We start from the raw sequence: 15,098 nt of genomic DNA on the forward strand, positions 1-15,098 counted from the left end.
AAATAGAATTTATAATGAAATCAAATAAAAAAGAAATGTCATAAAAGGCATTTATTTATGCATGATAATTCATGCGAATATAAACCTAATAGTAATGGTTATAACGTCTGTTATGGTAACTGCTATCAGATCCAGAGTCCGACTCATAGTCCATGTATTCCGATCTCTCGTCTTCCGCAGTCATCACATCTATCACAGCCCTGAAAATTAAACCTTTCTTAAATACGAAAAATTGAGAGTTCACAAATATCTGAACAAAGCCTTTATTATCAAGACGTTAAAGTGCTTGTTAAGATATTTTTGATCACTTTCGCCGCTCCAATATATCTGTAGGCCAAGCACATGATTGGCGCGACGGTATCTCTCGGCGAGATAGACTACCTGTATAAACATACAGGTAACAGTAAACCTACCTTTAACACCTAAAAGGTATCTTTATTGCCTATTAAGTTTTAATATCAGGGAGACCGAGCTTTGCTCGGAAAACATATAAAAACTCAAAAATGCGCGTTTTCCCAAAGATAATACCTAGCTAGATCGATTTTTGCCCCCGAAAACCCCCATATAGCAAATTTCATCGAAATCCTTAGAGCCGTTTCCGAGATCCCCGAAATATATACATATAAATAAATAAATAAATAAATATACACATATTTGTTTACAAGAATTGCTCGTTTAAACGTTAAAGGTACGAGTATAAGATAAAAAAAAATTTAATAGCTTACTTGAAAACCAATTCGTCAAACTGACTGTGCCTCGTGGACCTCTCACTGGTCTCCGTCACCATGGAGGCCAATACCTGGTCCAACAAGGACCGAAGCTTGAAGAGCACATCAGCTGTCTCTTTCTGGCAGCGGACCTTCACAGTGGACACGGACATGTAGCACTCGTTGGGAGAGTCTTCAACTGAAAGTTATAGAGCCTTTTTAATTTGTATTTTACTTAGCAATACAAATCAGTCACTCCTTTAACTTTAAATTTCGAAATTTTCTTTCGACCAGACTATCAGATAAAAAATAGAATTTCTAGCATTTCCAAAGTATTTAAAGAGGTTTTCTTTTATTAGAATATACCAAAAGCAACGACGCTGTAGAAAAGTGCTCTCAAAAGGTAAAAAATTGAAAGTACAAGATATAAATATTTTGAACTTCTTTGAATAAAATGAACAAAACTTACACCAGAAAATGTAATTATATAAATAAGACGCATAAATAATTGAAAAATATTGTAACCACAAATTAGACAGCTGAAGCAGATGGCGCTGTAAGGCGTCCTGTCGCCTACATGTTGTGGTAAATGCTAGTCAGCCGCGCCATCATTGTCAAATTAGAAAAAATATTTCGCTCTACTTCACGCGCTTTAGTATTTCTTTGTCTAAGCTAAGGTTTACACTAACCTTTGGTCACAACCAGTTCTCCAAAGAACAACAAAGGTAGAGTGTACACCAGCGTGACGTCAAACAGGAACAAAGCGGATGACTTCTGCTTCAGCCAATACACCAGCCAGTTGGCGCCGGGCTTGTCGCATAGAGGACCGACACCAGCTTTGAAATTGGAACTCATGACGCTGCTTGGATGTATTTGGATTTTCCCGTCTTCCGGCGTTGAGACTCTGATTTTTTGTTGTTTGCGGGGGTTTCGAGAGTTTGTCCATCTGTAATAAAGCACAATTTATTGGGATCTAACGAATCTTACATGTAACGTATAAGATTACTCGTAGTTGAGTATCTCATGACGACTCATTATCTAATTAGGTAGGTATCATAATTATTCATTAATTCATTATATATGTGTATAGGTACGTCCCGCTGCTGGGTACAAGGCCTAGCCCAATGCTTATAAGGGACTCAAGCTTATACAGTTTTTCTCCCAAAGAAGTTTTCCTTCTCCAAAAGCGACTGTTAAATTTTAAATGAACTTTGGTACGTTTTTTTTAAATAATGTAAACCGAAGTCCTTACACATAATATCTGGAAATTGAGCCCAATGAAAACCTGTCAAAATACGGACTTCGTTTTTTGCGAAAACTAATAGACCTAATAGTGCTCGTAAAAAACATGACAGGCAGTCCGACAGGTTTAAATCAACACAGATTATTATTTAACTATCTAAAAATGAAATACATATTAATAACCTTACCTAACCATACCAATATTCGGATACAGTGCCGCAGCCACAATCGCCTTGAACACACACAGATTATCCTTATTCCGATTCTCCCAAGCCCCACGAACATTGCTCGCAGTCAAGAACCCCATTTGCCTGAGGTTCTCACAGAGCTGCTGTTTCATTTCTGACAACAGTTGCAATGTGTTGTAGGATAGGAAATAGTCGTAAGCGAACTCGCTTTTCCCTCTACGGTCTAGCCGCTCCCATTGTATGATAGCCTCGGATATAGCGACGTGATCGCTTGGTTCGCCAAGGGCTAGGCTGCGCTTTGCATCGTCTACTTCTTGCTGCTTGCCTGAAAAATAAATCATTATTTACCAATTAAGTGGGACTAACAATCTAAACTGGAACATTTGGAACAATTAAAAATATAGGCGCTAGGATAAATCAGCACAAATACAAACTGACCATTAAATCACAATAAAATCAGCGTATAAATTTAGACGTACCTCCAAAACGTATCCGTTTTTGCCCCCGAAAACCGAGCCATGAACATAAATGATATATTTGAGACTTGTAATTTTTATAAATTAGGGTGTATATTTTGTTCTTCCGCTGCTTTATATTTGGCGTTCTCAAATTCCGCGCTGTACAGTTGAGTCGCTCGCGACGCAACATAATATATGTGGGGTTAGTTTCGAGGTTTAGTCAGATTTCTATAGTTATTATAGTGCGTTGGTCCTTACCGATGACGAGGATGAAGGGGTCCTTGAAGCCCCACACGGCGGCGACGGAGGCGGCGCGGTCGACGCAGCCGAACAGCGCGCCAAACAGCAGCAGCTTGCCGGCCGCCGGGTGCACGGGCAGCCGAGCCAAGTGCCAGCCTAGAGGTGTCAGGCGTTCGTCTCCGTCTAGGGCGCCTAACCTGAAAATAGGACTTATTATTAGCCTATTGTCATGTTCAATTGCTCGGGTAGTTTGTAGAGTTGCTGACTCAATATCAACCTGGTTTTTCACCCCACAAAGGCAAGTAGGTTGCCAATGTGATCAGCGATAACTTGTTGCGAACCGATTCAGTTAGATCAGTGTAACCCATAGACTAGGAATCCTCTAGACGGAGCTTAGAGCAATTATTTCATGAAACCGATGCTGTCAAAAATACAGGGGTGCGGGGGACGAGGTGAGCGAGTCCCGTGCCGTGATTGGTCCGTTCAAAGACACTTGACTAGAAAATGGAGTAAAACTACAGTGGCAGAGGGGGTAGCGCTACTATGCTATGCCTGGAGGATTCCTAGTCTATGGTGTAACCCTATAGTTAGATGTTACATATAGTAATGTCGGGCTATATTGAGTGAGGCGTGGTAATTTGGGAGATGTACAAATTAAACAACCCTTGAGAGGCAAAACAGAACACAGACTGAAATAGGGTTTGCTAGACGATGAATCTATGTTATACCTACCTCTAGTGTTGTATGACTTACTGTTGCAAATGCCTGACAGCTTTATCCACAGTGACCTCCGCAGGCGGACCCGGCACTAACTTAAACGCGTCCTGCGCGTTTCCCAAACGCAACTTCTTGACCTGCAGCACTGGCTCCAGCAAGTTACTCCGCTGTAACTCTGGCAGCAGTCTGTCTGCGATGGTTTGTGCGCGGTACGAGGTGAGGAGGTGGAAGGCGATGCCTGGTTGGCAACGGCCCGCGCGGCCGCGTCTGAAAATAACATTTAATCAGATTTTTTAAACTAGTTAATGTGCGATCTTCAAATTGGCGAATTATGGTTTAGCAGGACCAAAATGTGTTTCGTAGGTAACGTACAAAATAGGTAACATTTAAGATTCACCAGGAACTTGATGTGAAAGTTCCCCAATTCCATCAAGACCTATTATTCTGTTTAGGTTGGAAAGCTACATGGCAGTCGTATTAAAAACTAGTACAGTCGACGTCAAAGATATGTTTACATTTTTCACCGTACTACAAAGGAAAGCTCGAAAGGAGTAAGGTGCAAAACTGTATAGATATTTTTGACGGCGACTTACCTTCGCAAAAGGGTTACGGTTTTCGGTCGCTTTAGGATGCAACAGGGAAATTACAGACGACAAGATCATATCATCAAGTTTTAGTAATTACTAAAACTTGATGATATGATCTCAAAATTGTTAAGTAACTGTCTTAAGTAATTGTCAAAATTGTTAAGTAACTATGCTTAAACCTTATTTCAACCCCATAAGGTCTAACAAAGTTCATTTGAGGTGTTTTGCTGTCATCTTACCTTTGCATCAAGTTAGCTTTGGATTCAAAGTCCGTGTTAAGCGTCGAAACATTTGTTTCCACATTCAACCCCGTCATCTTGATTCTGCCGCAGTCCACAACATACACAATATCGTCTATAGTTATAGAGGTCTCTGCTATGTTCGTAGCTATAATTATCTTCCTGATATTCTGAGGTGGCCTTAAGAATATCTTGTGCTGGTCTAGTGTGGGCAGCTTCGAGTGTAACGGATATATCTCGAACATTGAACTAGGGAACATTCCACTATCGTTCATCAATTTTACAAGCTTGGATATATCACCGATGCCGGGTAGAAATACTAGTACAGCGCCAGGCGGGCCTTTGGATATGTGGCTTAGAAGAGCTATAATTAAATCGATGTTTAGATCTTCGATTCTTGAGTCTTGGAGTGAGACGTATACGTTTCTCTCTATTTTACTCTTTATACTCTCCAGCCACGGACCTAAAATGAAAAGGAAGTAATTAAATTGTCAGCCAAACAAAATCAGATAACCCTTGCTGTATGGTTAGGTTAGACTTTTGCTGCCTAAACACCAATTTTTTGCAGATCAGTAAATCATACATCATACCCAAAATAAAATCGGACATTTATACAATGTATAGAGAGCATGAACGTGTGTGTAGGGCGCTAGGGCGCAACACAGGTCCATGTTATTGGCGCGAAATGTACATGTCAAGTTTAATATTCTATTTTCCAGAAACTTGAACACGCAAGGGAACATGATTTAACTGTAAGGGGCAGCATTGCTGTCATTTGAAGTACAATAAATGTATACGTGAATATTATCCGAATAGAAACCAATTCTATGCACATGTAACATTACAATATCAAAATATACATACTGATTTCAGCTCTATACTGCACATCTCTCTCCATCTGATTCCTCTCAACTTTCATCTGCTTCCATTGTCCGCCTCGACCCCGCTTAGCGGGTCCAGAGTTCCTCTTGTTATCTGCAGGTAACTGGTACCGCGTGAGGGCCAGAACGTCCTCCAAGTACAGTGGTTGTACGGGGTACGCCAGACCCTCGATGTGCATGGTTGGGCAGTTGTCGAAGTAGGCGGAAAGTCGGTCGCTGTCGATGGTTGCGCTCATTAGAATGAGCTTTAGGTCGTGGCGTTTTTTGAGCACCTGTGAGATAGAAAGTTTATGTAAAGAATCATCAAATGTCTGATGAGTTTTTTTACTCTTTTTATTAAGTATCTGGATGCCTAATACTAATTCAAATATTATTTACGAAGACCTTTTAGAGATGCTAACAAATATTGCAATTAAGTATTTATATTTCTGTTAACTTTTACAATAAGTCTCACGTAATTTGATTAGGTAACGCAAGATTCGACACAGCATAAGCGCAAGCATAAGCGGTCTAGCATAAGTTGCGTTCTCGCGCGCGAGTCCATACTTGAAGTCGCGCTAGATGTATTGAGTCGTGCGCGAGAACGCAACTCATGCTAGGTCTGGTGGATAATACGTTAATACATTTGATACTTTAACTAAAACTGCTTCTGATAGGTACCCACCAGTTCATATATTAATCAAATGGTATATATTTCAGCAAGAAAATTTAGTTTCAGTCAATTGCAACTAGTTTTATTTTATGAGATTGCAATAATTACCAGTTTTAACATGCACATAGAGAAGTCCATATGGCAATCCCTCTCATGGGCCTCGTCCAGTATGATATGGCTGTAGTTGGCTAAGCCCTGATTCACTTCTAAGTCAGCCAGGAGGATACCAGTAGTCACGTACATGATGCTTCCACGCGGTCTGGCGTCTGTTCTGAAAAAGAAAAGAAAATCAAGCTCCCAAATCATAGTCTATAATGCCTGTAAGGCGATAAGGCGAATAAGGTGCTATATTTAATGATCATCAAAATTAAAATTACGTGCTTTTTTTTCTGTCTATTTCAGATTTTCCCAGGTGCTATGAAAATCAAAGTATCGCACGACTTCTGCTGAGTGGGATCCTATTTTATTAACCCCCGAGCCCCCGACGCAAAAAGAGGGGTGTTCTATGTTTTACGCCAATGTCTGTTCTCTGTTCTCCAACGGATGGACCGAATTCGATGCGGATTTTTTCATTTTTGGTGACGTAAATATTACATATGTAGTTATTTGGACTGAAGATAATAAACACAAAGATGAACATATCGGTAAAAAATAATAGGTGGATCCGATGCTTGAGTATTTATATTTGTAAAAAGGTAGCTGTTATGTATAGACAATGAGACTTTGACATTTGTGTACAAAGTGAGGTAGTTGTGAAAAGCAGTCTGTCAACGCGAACCTGGACCAGAGCATGTGCCTGGACCCCTAAACCGTGAGTTATATTAGTGGCGACGAGAAAAACTAGGACAATAGTGTGCAATTACAGTGTAAAGTGTGTGATTTGAGTGAAAAACGCATAGAAGTAGGAATCACTGGGCAAAATGGGCATCAAGTTTGGGGAGTTTGATGTGGCACATGGCTGCTGGAAAAATTACATAGAACGGTTTACTTTCTGTCTGCAGGCAGGTGAGATTGAAGATGATAGTAAAAAGAAAGCTAATTTATTAGCTGTGTGTGGTCCCGACTTGTATGATCTGATTATATCACTGATAGCACCAACTAAAATAAGTGAGGTTACCTTTACAACAATTGTTAGTAAGTTGAACAGTCATTTCCACCCGAAGCCAAATGAAATTATCCAGTCTTATAAATTTCATACAAAGTATCAAGAAGAGGGGGGAAAAGATTAGGGACTTTATAGCACAATTGAGGAAATTGAGCATCGACTGTAACTTTAAAGATTTGGATCGAACACTGCGGGATCGCTTAGTATGTGGTATAAGGGACAAGGAGGTACAGAAGAAGTTGTTACAACAGAGTACATTGACATTTGATCAAGCTTGTGAGATTGCTTTGTCTCATGAGGCGGCAGGGATTGATTCAAGTATTATTGTTCCGGCTTCTAGTCAAGTCTCTGGTGATTTAGAAGTACCAATGGAAGTAAATAAACTGACTAACAAAAGGAATGAAAGGCAGACAGAAAGGATGTCATGTGTGCGTTGTGGTAGACCCCATAGAGGCCCCTGTAGGTTTAGATGGACCAAATGTCATGGCTGTGGCAAGACGGGCCATATCGAGGCGGTTTGTGGCTTGAAGTTAAAAGAAAATAATACTCCAAAATCTGATTTTAATGGATTATATGAAGAAATTGCAGTTAATAATATGAGGCAAGATAGTGCAGTACCAGCATATATGATGGAAATGATGCTGAATGGAGCTAGGATAGATATGGAAGTAGACTGCGGGTGCGCTTTCAGTCTCATAAGTGAGCAGACCGCTAAGATAGTTTGGCAGGGCTCGCTCCCAGTATTTGATGATGTTGGGATTTCTTTAAAGACATGGACAGAAAACAGACTATGTATAATGGGTAAAGCGACAGTTTTGGTTCAGAATAAGAGGATAAAGAAAAACTTATCCATAGTTGTGGCCAAGGGAAACGGGCCAAGCTTGATTGGTCGGAATTGGTTCCAGGATCTAGGGATACATGTCGAAGGAGTACATAGTGTAAAGGTTGACAGTGATGAATTGGCCACTACACTGAAAGGGATACAGAAACGCTATGCAGGAGTATTTCAGGAAGGATTAGGGAAATATACGGGGCCGGTAGTGTGTATTAGGCCAAAAGAAGGGGCAAAGCCTGTTTTTTTTAAGAGCAGACCGGTGCCATTCGCAATAAAAGGCCGAATTTACGAAGAGTTGGATAGGCTAGAAGCTGAAGGCGTTTTGGAGGCGACGGCACATTCCGAATGGGCCACACCTATAGTTCCAGTACTTAAGCAAGATGGCAAGGTACGTCTGTGCGGGGATTATAGGGCGACAGTGAATGCCGTGACGGATACTGACACTTACCCCTTACCTACCCTCAGTGAAGCTTTTGCGGAATTACAAGGGGGAATTTTATTTACAAAGATAGATCTGGAACGGGCGTACACCCAGGTTATGGTAGATGAGGAGACAGCGAATTTGCTAACTATTAATACTCCTAAGGGGTTGTATAGAATGAAGAGACTACCCTTTGGGGTAAAGGCTTGTCCTGGCATATTCCAACGACTCATGTCGACGCTATTGGCTGGTATCCCTGGGGTAGCCGTACTGTTGGACGATATTGTGGTGACTGGCAATGGAGTGCAAGAACACAATAGGAGGCTCGAGGCAGTGCTTCAGAAGTTACAGGAAGCTGGATTGCGAGTGAATAAAAACAAATGTAAATTTGCTGCCAGGAGTGTGCAGTTTTTAGGTTTTATGATTGACGAATTTGGTATTCATCCTTGCGAGGAGAAGATTCGTGAGATTGAGAAGACGCCAGCACCGCGTAACGTAAAGGAGCTTCAAGCATTCCTGGGGCTGATAAATTTTTATGATAGATTTTTGCCACACAAGGCGTCGATTTCTGAGCCATTGTACAGATTACTTGATAAAGACGCAAAATGGAAATGGGGAAAATCACATCAAAATTCATTCGAAAAGCTAAGGCAAATGCTTTCCAGTAAAGATACTCTGGTGCATTATGACGTGAAAAAGAAGCTTATTTTATCTTGTGACGCTTCACAGTACGGACTGGGAGCAGTGTTAGAACACGAGATGGCTGATGGAAGTATCAGACCCGTAATGTTTGCCTCGAGAACCATGAACGCACATGAACGTAATTATGCACAGACAAGGAAGCAGCTGCTATAATATTTGGCTTGAAGAAATTTCATCAGTTTATAAGTGGTCGAAGAGTGATTATCAAGACAGATCATAAGCCTTTGTTGGGGATATTCGATTCAAAGATACCTATACCCAACATTATATCACCTAGGATGTTAAGGTGGGCACTTCTTCTTAACTCTTATGACTATGAAATACAATATGTTGAGGGAAAAAAAATTGGAAATGCAGATGCACTCAGTCGATGGCCAGGTCCAGCAGGTACACAAACACCGGAAGAGGATTATTTAGGAATTCTACTAATAGAGGAGACACCCATTGAATTGGAGTTCTCTGCCATAGAAGTGGCTAACATGACAAAAAAGGATAAGTGTCTCAGTAAAATATTATATTGGATAGGTACGTAACGGATGGCCCGGGAAGACCGATGACGAGTATAAGGTTTACTGGCAAAAGCGAGACGAGTTTTCCATGTATAAGGATTGCATTTTATGGGGAAATAGAGTGGTTATACCAGAGAAGATGCGAGGAAAAGTGCTGGAGGAGCTACATATGAATCACGACGGTATTGTGATCACAAAGGCTATGGCGAGAAGCTATTTTTGGTGGCCTGCGATGGATAAACAGATTGAAGACATGGTGAAGAGCTGTAACGTGTGTGCAGAAAATCGAAATATGCCATCTAAAGTTGCCCATCATTGGATAAAGCCAGATAAAGCATGGTCTAGACTTCATATGGATTACGCTGGGCCATTTCAAGGAAAGACATTTTTAATAGTAATTGACGCTTATTCTAAGTGGCCAGAGGTCAAAATCGTACCAGATATGAGTAGCTCTACCTTAATAAGGATATTGCGGAATGTTTTTGCAGAACAAGGTCTTCCCGATGTACTTGTGAGTGATAATGGAAGAAGTTTTGTTTCAGAGGAGTTCCGGAAATACTTAGAGTCCCAAGGGATCAGACAAGTTCTGTCCGCTCCTTACCATCCTGCGACCAACGGTCAAGCGGAAAGAACGGTGCAGACAGTGAAGGCTAAATTAAGGAAAATGACATCTGGGCCATGGGAAGCGAGATTACCATCGATACTGTATGGTTTACGTACCACACCCAATAGCGTCAATGATAAAACTCCGGCTGAGCTCCTGAACAACAGGCGCTTTAGAACAAAGTTCGATAGATTGAACCCCCTGTCTTTCAGATGTGATGATAAGGAAAAAATAATAGAGAAGAATAGCGAGACAAAAAACAGGGAGTTTAAAACTGGACAGTCAGTGTACGTAAAGAACTACTGCGGTGGACCACGCTGGTTGAAAGCGACGGTGGAAAAGCGACTAGGAGTCTGCAGATACTTAGTGAAATGGAACGATAAGCTGTTAGTACGACACATCAATCAAATGCTCGGTTGCGGGGGAGAAGGACAACGGAAGGTTCCTGAGGCAACCGATGATGCTACGGATGACGAGGACGAGGATACACGTATTGCGATACCGTCACCTCATCGTTGGGCGGATATCATAGGTGCGTCCGGACCCCAGGACATCACGATACACGGAGACCCACAAAATACCGCATCCAGCAGCCACAAGCGTGCTAGACAGACCACACCCCCAGACTCACCCGATTATAAGAGAATAGCCCTAGCGGATAGCGACAACGGCAGTGAGTCAGAGCTGTCTGAATGTAGAGATGTAGAGACGGAGGAGGAATAGTAGAAGTGTTAAAGTAGTGTAACAGTAGCATAGTGTAGGGTTAGGAAATAGTGTTAGTGAACTTTATAAAATAGTGAACTCTCTTGATGGGGGAGGTATGTTATGTATAGACAATGAGGGTAGACTTTGACATTTGTGTACAAAGTGAGGTAGTTGTGAAAAGCAGTCTGTCAACGCGAACCTGGACCAGAGCATGTGCCTGGACCCCTAAACCGTGAGTTATATTAGTAGCAAAATATGCTGCTAGGCAACCACTACTGTTTTCATGTGGCGACCAACTGAGGGTAATTTCTGCATAGGGCTACTGAAACGAAGGAAACTATTTAGGATAGTGGAAAATTAAAAAAAAATCTTACTTTTCTAATCGCACGGCATACCCAACAGAATTGCCCAGACTTTCAGCTCTCTCCTGAGCAACTCTGCTGGCTAATGAAGAAGCAGCTATTCTTCTAGGCTGTGTCACTAATATGTGAATGTAGGCACCCTGGTGTTTGCGTATGGCATTGTCTAAAATTATCTGTGGCACCTGAATAAGGGAGAACGGTTATATAGTCTGGCTAACTATTTATGATGTCACTAGAAAGAAAACTAAGGCACAAAACTAAATAATGTGATTTTAAACATGGTTTAACGGCTACTAATTTTGTACTTATGCTGCTTTTTCTAGGGACAAAACTTGTTTAAAAGACTATGGAAATAAAAGATAACATCTCATTTTAGTTTAGGTACTGACTTTTGACTAGCTATTAATTTTCTATTCTATTAAATATTAACAGAAAGAGAAACAAACATGCCATGAAATAAGCAGCTTAGCTAAATAATGTGTTGTGTGTAAATTATTTATATGAACAATTATTACCTGTGTAGACTTTCCACAACCAGTTTCACCACTTATCACAACCACCTGGTTATTATTGACAAGTTCTAGAAGTTCTGCTGACTTCTTAAATGTTGGTAGTTTCTCACGAAAACCCATCATAGATTTGAACTGGTTTCTTGTAACCATGTCCTTATATTCTTCATGCATAGCAACACTCAAGTCATCGTTTTCTTGTGTCTTAGCACAAATATTGATGCCTTTAGCAAGGTTTTCATCTAACTTTTCATCAAATGTGCCTGTTATGATGTCCTGGTATCCGTATTTATAATGTGACTGATCTCTCAAATGTAGAGTTCTTTCCGAGGAACTTTCATAGTCTTCAGTTGGTTCAGTTTCCACTGGGATGAAATCTGAACATTCTGCAGGAGGATGTTTTACACCGGGTATTTTGGGAGCTTTAAAAATGCCTTCTGAAGGACTTTCTTTTGATGAAGAAGGCCCAGCATTAGAGATGGGAAAGTCCTGACTATCATTTTCATATTTTACTTTATCCTCACACTTTATTGCTATTTTTTCAGACTCAAAACTGCTGTCAGACATTGGTTCTTCTTTTATATACATTTCAGATTTCCTTAAAGTTATATTTTGTTTTTGAGCCAATTGTTCTATACCTTGTATGTCTGAGGCTAATCTATACATGACAGCTGATGGTATATTCAGGGCCACATGAATCTATAATAAAAGAAGAATAATGATTAGGGTGGAGCTCATAACTTTTTTTTTACTTTTGTTTATTCCTGTATCGTCAATCAATTTTCAGGGGGGAGGGGTAGTTTTCATGTGAAATATCAACATTCTAAATCAACATCTCCAAGTGGCGCTTTGAGTTTAAAATTTTGTAAAACATTTACTGTAAAATGAGCCCACTTTTATTCAGAATTTTCTCCATAGTTATAGTAATATATATACTGTAGTATGTTGATAATTATACATCACACCGATTTAAAGTAGATTATCTCTACTATTGTAACACTTAAATGAGGTTGTGATATACGAGCCCCGATGCATATGTTTTCGTCTAGTCAGACCATTTTTTGAGGTTCTCGCGTTTGTACAAAAATGATGTTTTAGTTTAAAAATCACTATAACAGATGTGAAAAGGGCTATTACTAGGGAAAGCAACACAGCTCTGCCAATGTACTGTCAATTTTGTTTCGAGCCCATGCATGCAGCAGTGCTGGTAGGAGAGGACAATATGATTTGGACAATGTTTTTGAAAAGTACATTTTTTCAGCAATAATAGTCTCATGCAATTTTATTATATGATCAAAATAAACTAGATTAAACATTACTATTATGGTTCCCATTACTGGGTCATTTCATATTCATGTGTAAATTTTATTAGAATAAACAAAATTGTTGTGTGGAACTAGATGAACTAATTTGCATCGGGGCTAGTAGGATAATGTATAAAACTGTTGGAGTATGAATTACCCAGTGGGGAGCAAAGTACAGCTACATTTTACGTTATAAATTGTGTAAAAATTATTTTAATAATATCGATCTCCACGGAGGAATAAATAACTTACTTCCCTGCGTTCCTTCTTCCCATCATTCCTTTTCGCCGCTTGATCTCTGTAGAATAATCCAATTGCTTTGCCTTTTAAATTTGGTGGATGTGTATTCGTTTTTTTAAAGTTTCCCCATGATTTGTTTTTTCGCCCTTGTTGCCAATGGTTCGACATTTTTAATTAAACTAGATTATACTAAATATAGAAACGTTGAATGCCGTTTTTACTAGTATTTATTTATTAATTTAAGGTACAATCGCAATTTTATTTCACAGCGATTTCCCGCCATGGACCTATATAATAGGGACAAGACATATTGTTCTATACGTACAATTGCTTATAGAAATAGCACCCATTTTGACGGCACACACATAAATATATATCTGTCTCGTTTTTACTCAGCACTGTAACCCATAGCAAAAAAAGATGACAGTAATTCAGTACGTACATAAATTGTTCCATGAAAATACGTAAATACCTAATGCGGCCGAAAATCCGCCATGTTTAGTCACGCAAATGTCATTGTCTGTCAGTTCAGCCGGTACTTGTCCTGTCAAAAAGTCGTGGTGAAAATTAAAATTATTAATTATCTTTCAATATTTTGCTTGTGATTGAAAATAATTGAAGCCAAATGTGAATAATTACGTCGCGAATATGCCAGTGTGTAGTGTATTAGGGTGCGGCATAAGAAAACCACCAAATTTGCCATCTTTAACCTTACACAGGTACGCTATCATTTACATGAAAAATATTGGTTATTGTTAATGTTCCTGGGAAATGTAAGGATGTTTCACATTATAAATAGCAAGGTTCTTCTGTGCAGTTATAGATCATGAAGTGATTGGATTTATTTAACTATATTTTTACGCTTAAATAATGTAAACATTTCAGCTAGGGTTGTACTTTATTTATCGACTTTGATATCGATATATTATGATTGCCTATTTATATTTTCTTATTTTATCATGCTACCCCGCTTCAAACCAACTAAATTATCTTAATTTAATAATTAAATCATTTTTTATAGGTTACCAAGAAATGAACATAAAAAGAAAGTGTCTGGAGATGGAGATCCTGACCGACTCTCGGGAGCACTAGGGTAACTCGGGGCCGTGGGGTCGTTACTCCACAAGCTGCCCTGCGGGCTTTTTTATATCATTATTATATTTTTTTTATATAATTCGACATTAAGAGACCATATACTTACATATAGTTGTAATTTATAAAATGGTTAATGTATTGTTATTATTTTTGCTTGTATGTAAATTCAATGTTGACGTATAAAAATGCCCTTGTGGCCTATTTGCTGAATAAATGTTGAAGAAGTTGAAGAGCGGAAGTCATTCCTTATTTTTGTAATAAAAAAAATGTTCTGAAGGTGTTTTGTTTTTTTTTTCACCCATCGCTTAATAAGCTTGAATTTTGTATCGCTCTCACTTATAGATACGGCGCACCAAGGTCGAGGTGCAGTGCGGTAGTGTGTTACAGACTTTAGGGTTAGCAACACAACAAAATTGATTGTAATGGAGAGGTAAAGTCCAAGAAAAACACGTACACTTATTCTGACATCCAAAACGGATGGCGCTGTACTGCGCCATGTGTTTTGCGGTCACTAAGTTGTCAAACGTCAACTTTTGAAAATCAGAGTTACCGCAAAAATCGCAATATGTATTGAGTAGTACAGCGTCATCTCGTTTACCTGTCAAATTTGAAGCACGAAATTGTCCTAGACTCCACACATCTTACTCAATCAAAGTATCTTTTCACATAACAATATACTAATAAAGAATTTTTATTTATTTACTTACTTCCTATTAAAACATAAACTCCACAAATAATACATACTTAGTATTTTAAATAAAATGAGCCGAGAACGTTAAAAAGTTATCGATGTATC

The 15,098-nt window shown here is 39.4% G+C and overlaps 1 protein-coding gene across 1 annotated transcript; it reads right to left on the reverse strand.

Annotated features, from left to right (window-relative positions):
• Positions 1–36: 36 nt before the first annotated feature.
• LOC134797639 (ATP-dependent DNA/RNA helicase DHX36-like) lies at positions 37–13,476 on the reverse strand. The gene is made up of 12 exons (XM_063769971.1): positions 13,220–13,476; positions 11,670–12,362; positions 11,167–11,336; positions 6,020–6,182; positions 5,243–5,531; positions 4,379–4,841; positions 3,589–3,819; positions 2,854–3,032; positions 2,138–2,462; positions 1,397–1,653; positions 726–906; positions 37–200 (listed from the first exon to the last, which is right to left on the reverse strand). Exons 1-12 carry the CDS (start codon positions 13,373–13,375, stop codon positions 86–88), a joined length of 3,222 nt encoding a protein of 1,073 aa, XP_063626041.1. The 5' UTR covers positions 13,376–13,476; the 3' UTR covers positions 37–85.
• Positions 13,477–15,098: the final 1,622 nt, after the last annotated feature.

This window comes from Cydia splendana, chromosome 15, assembly GCF_910591565.1.
Source record: "Cydia splendana chromosome 15, ilCydSple1.2, whole genome shotgun sequence".
Classification (NCBI taxonomy): Eukaryota; Metazoa; Arthropoda; class Insecta; order Lepidoptera; family Tortricidae; genus Cydia; species Cydia splendana.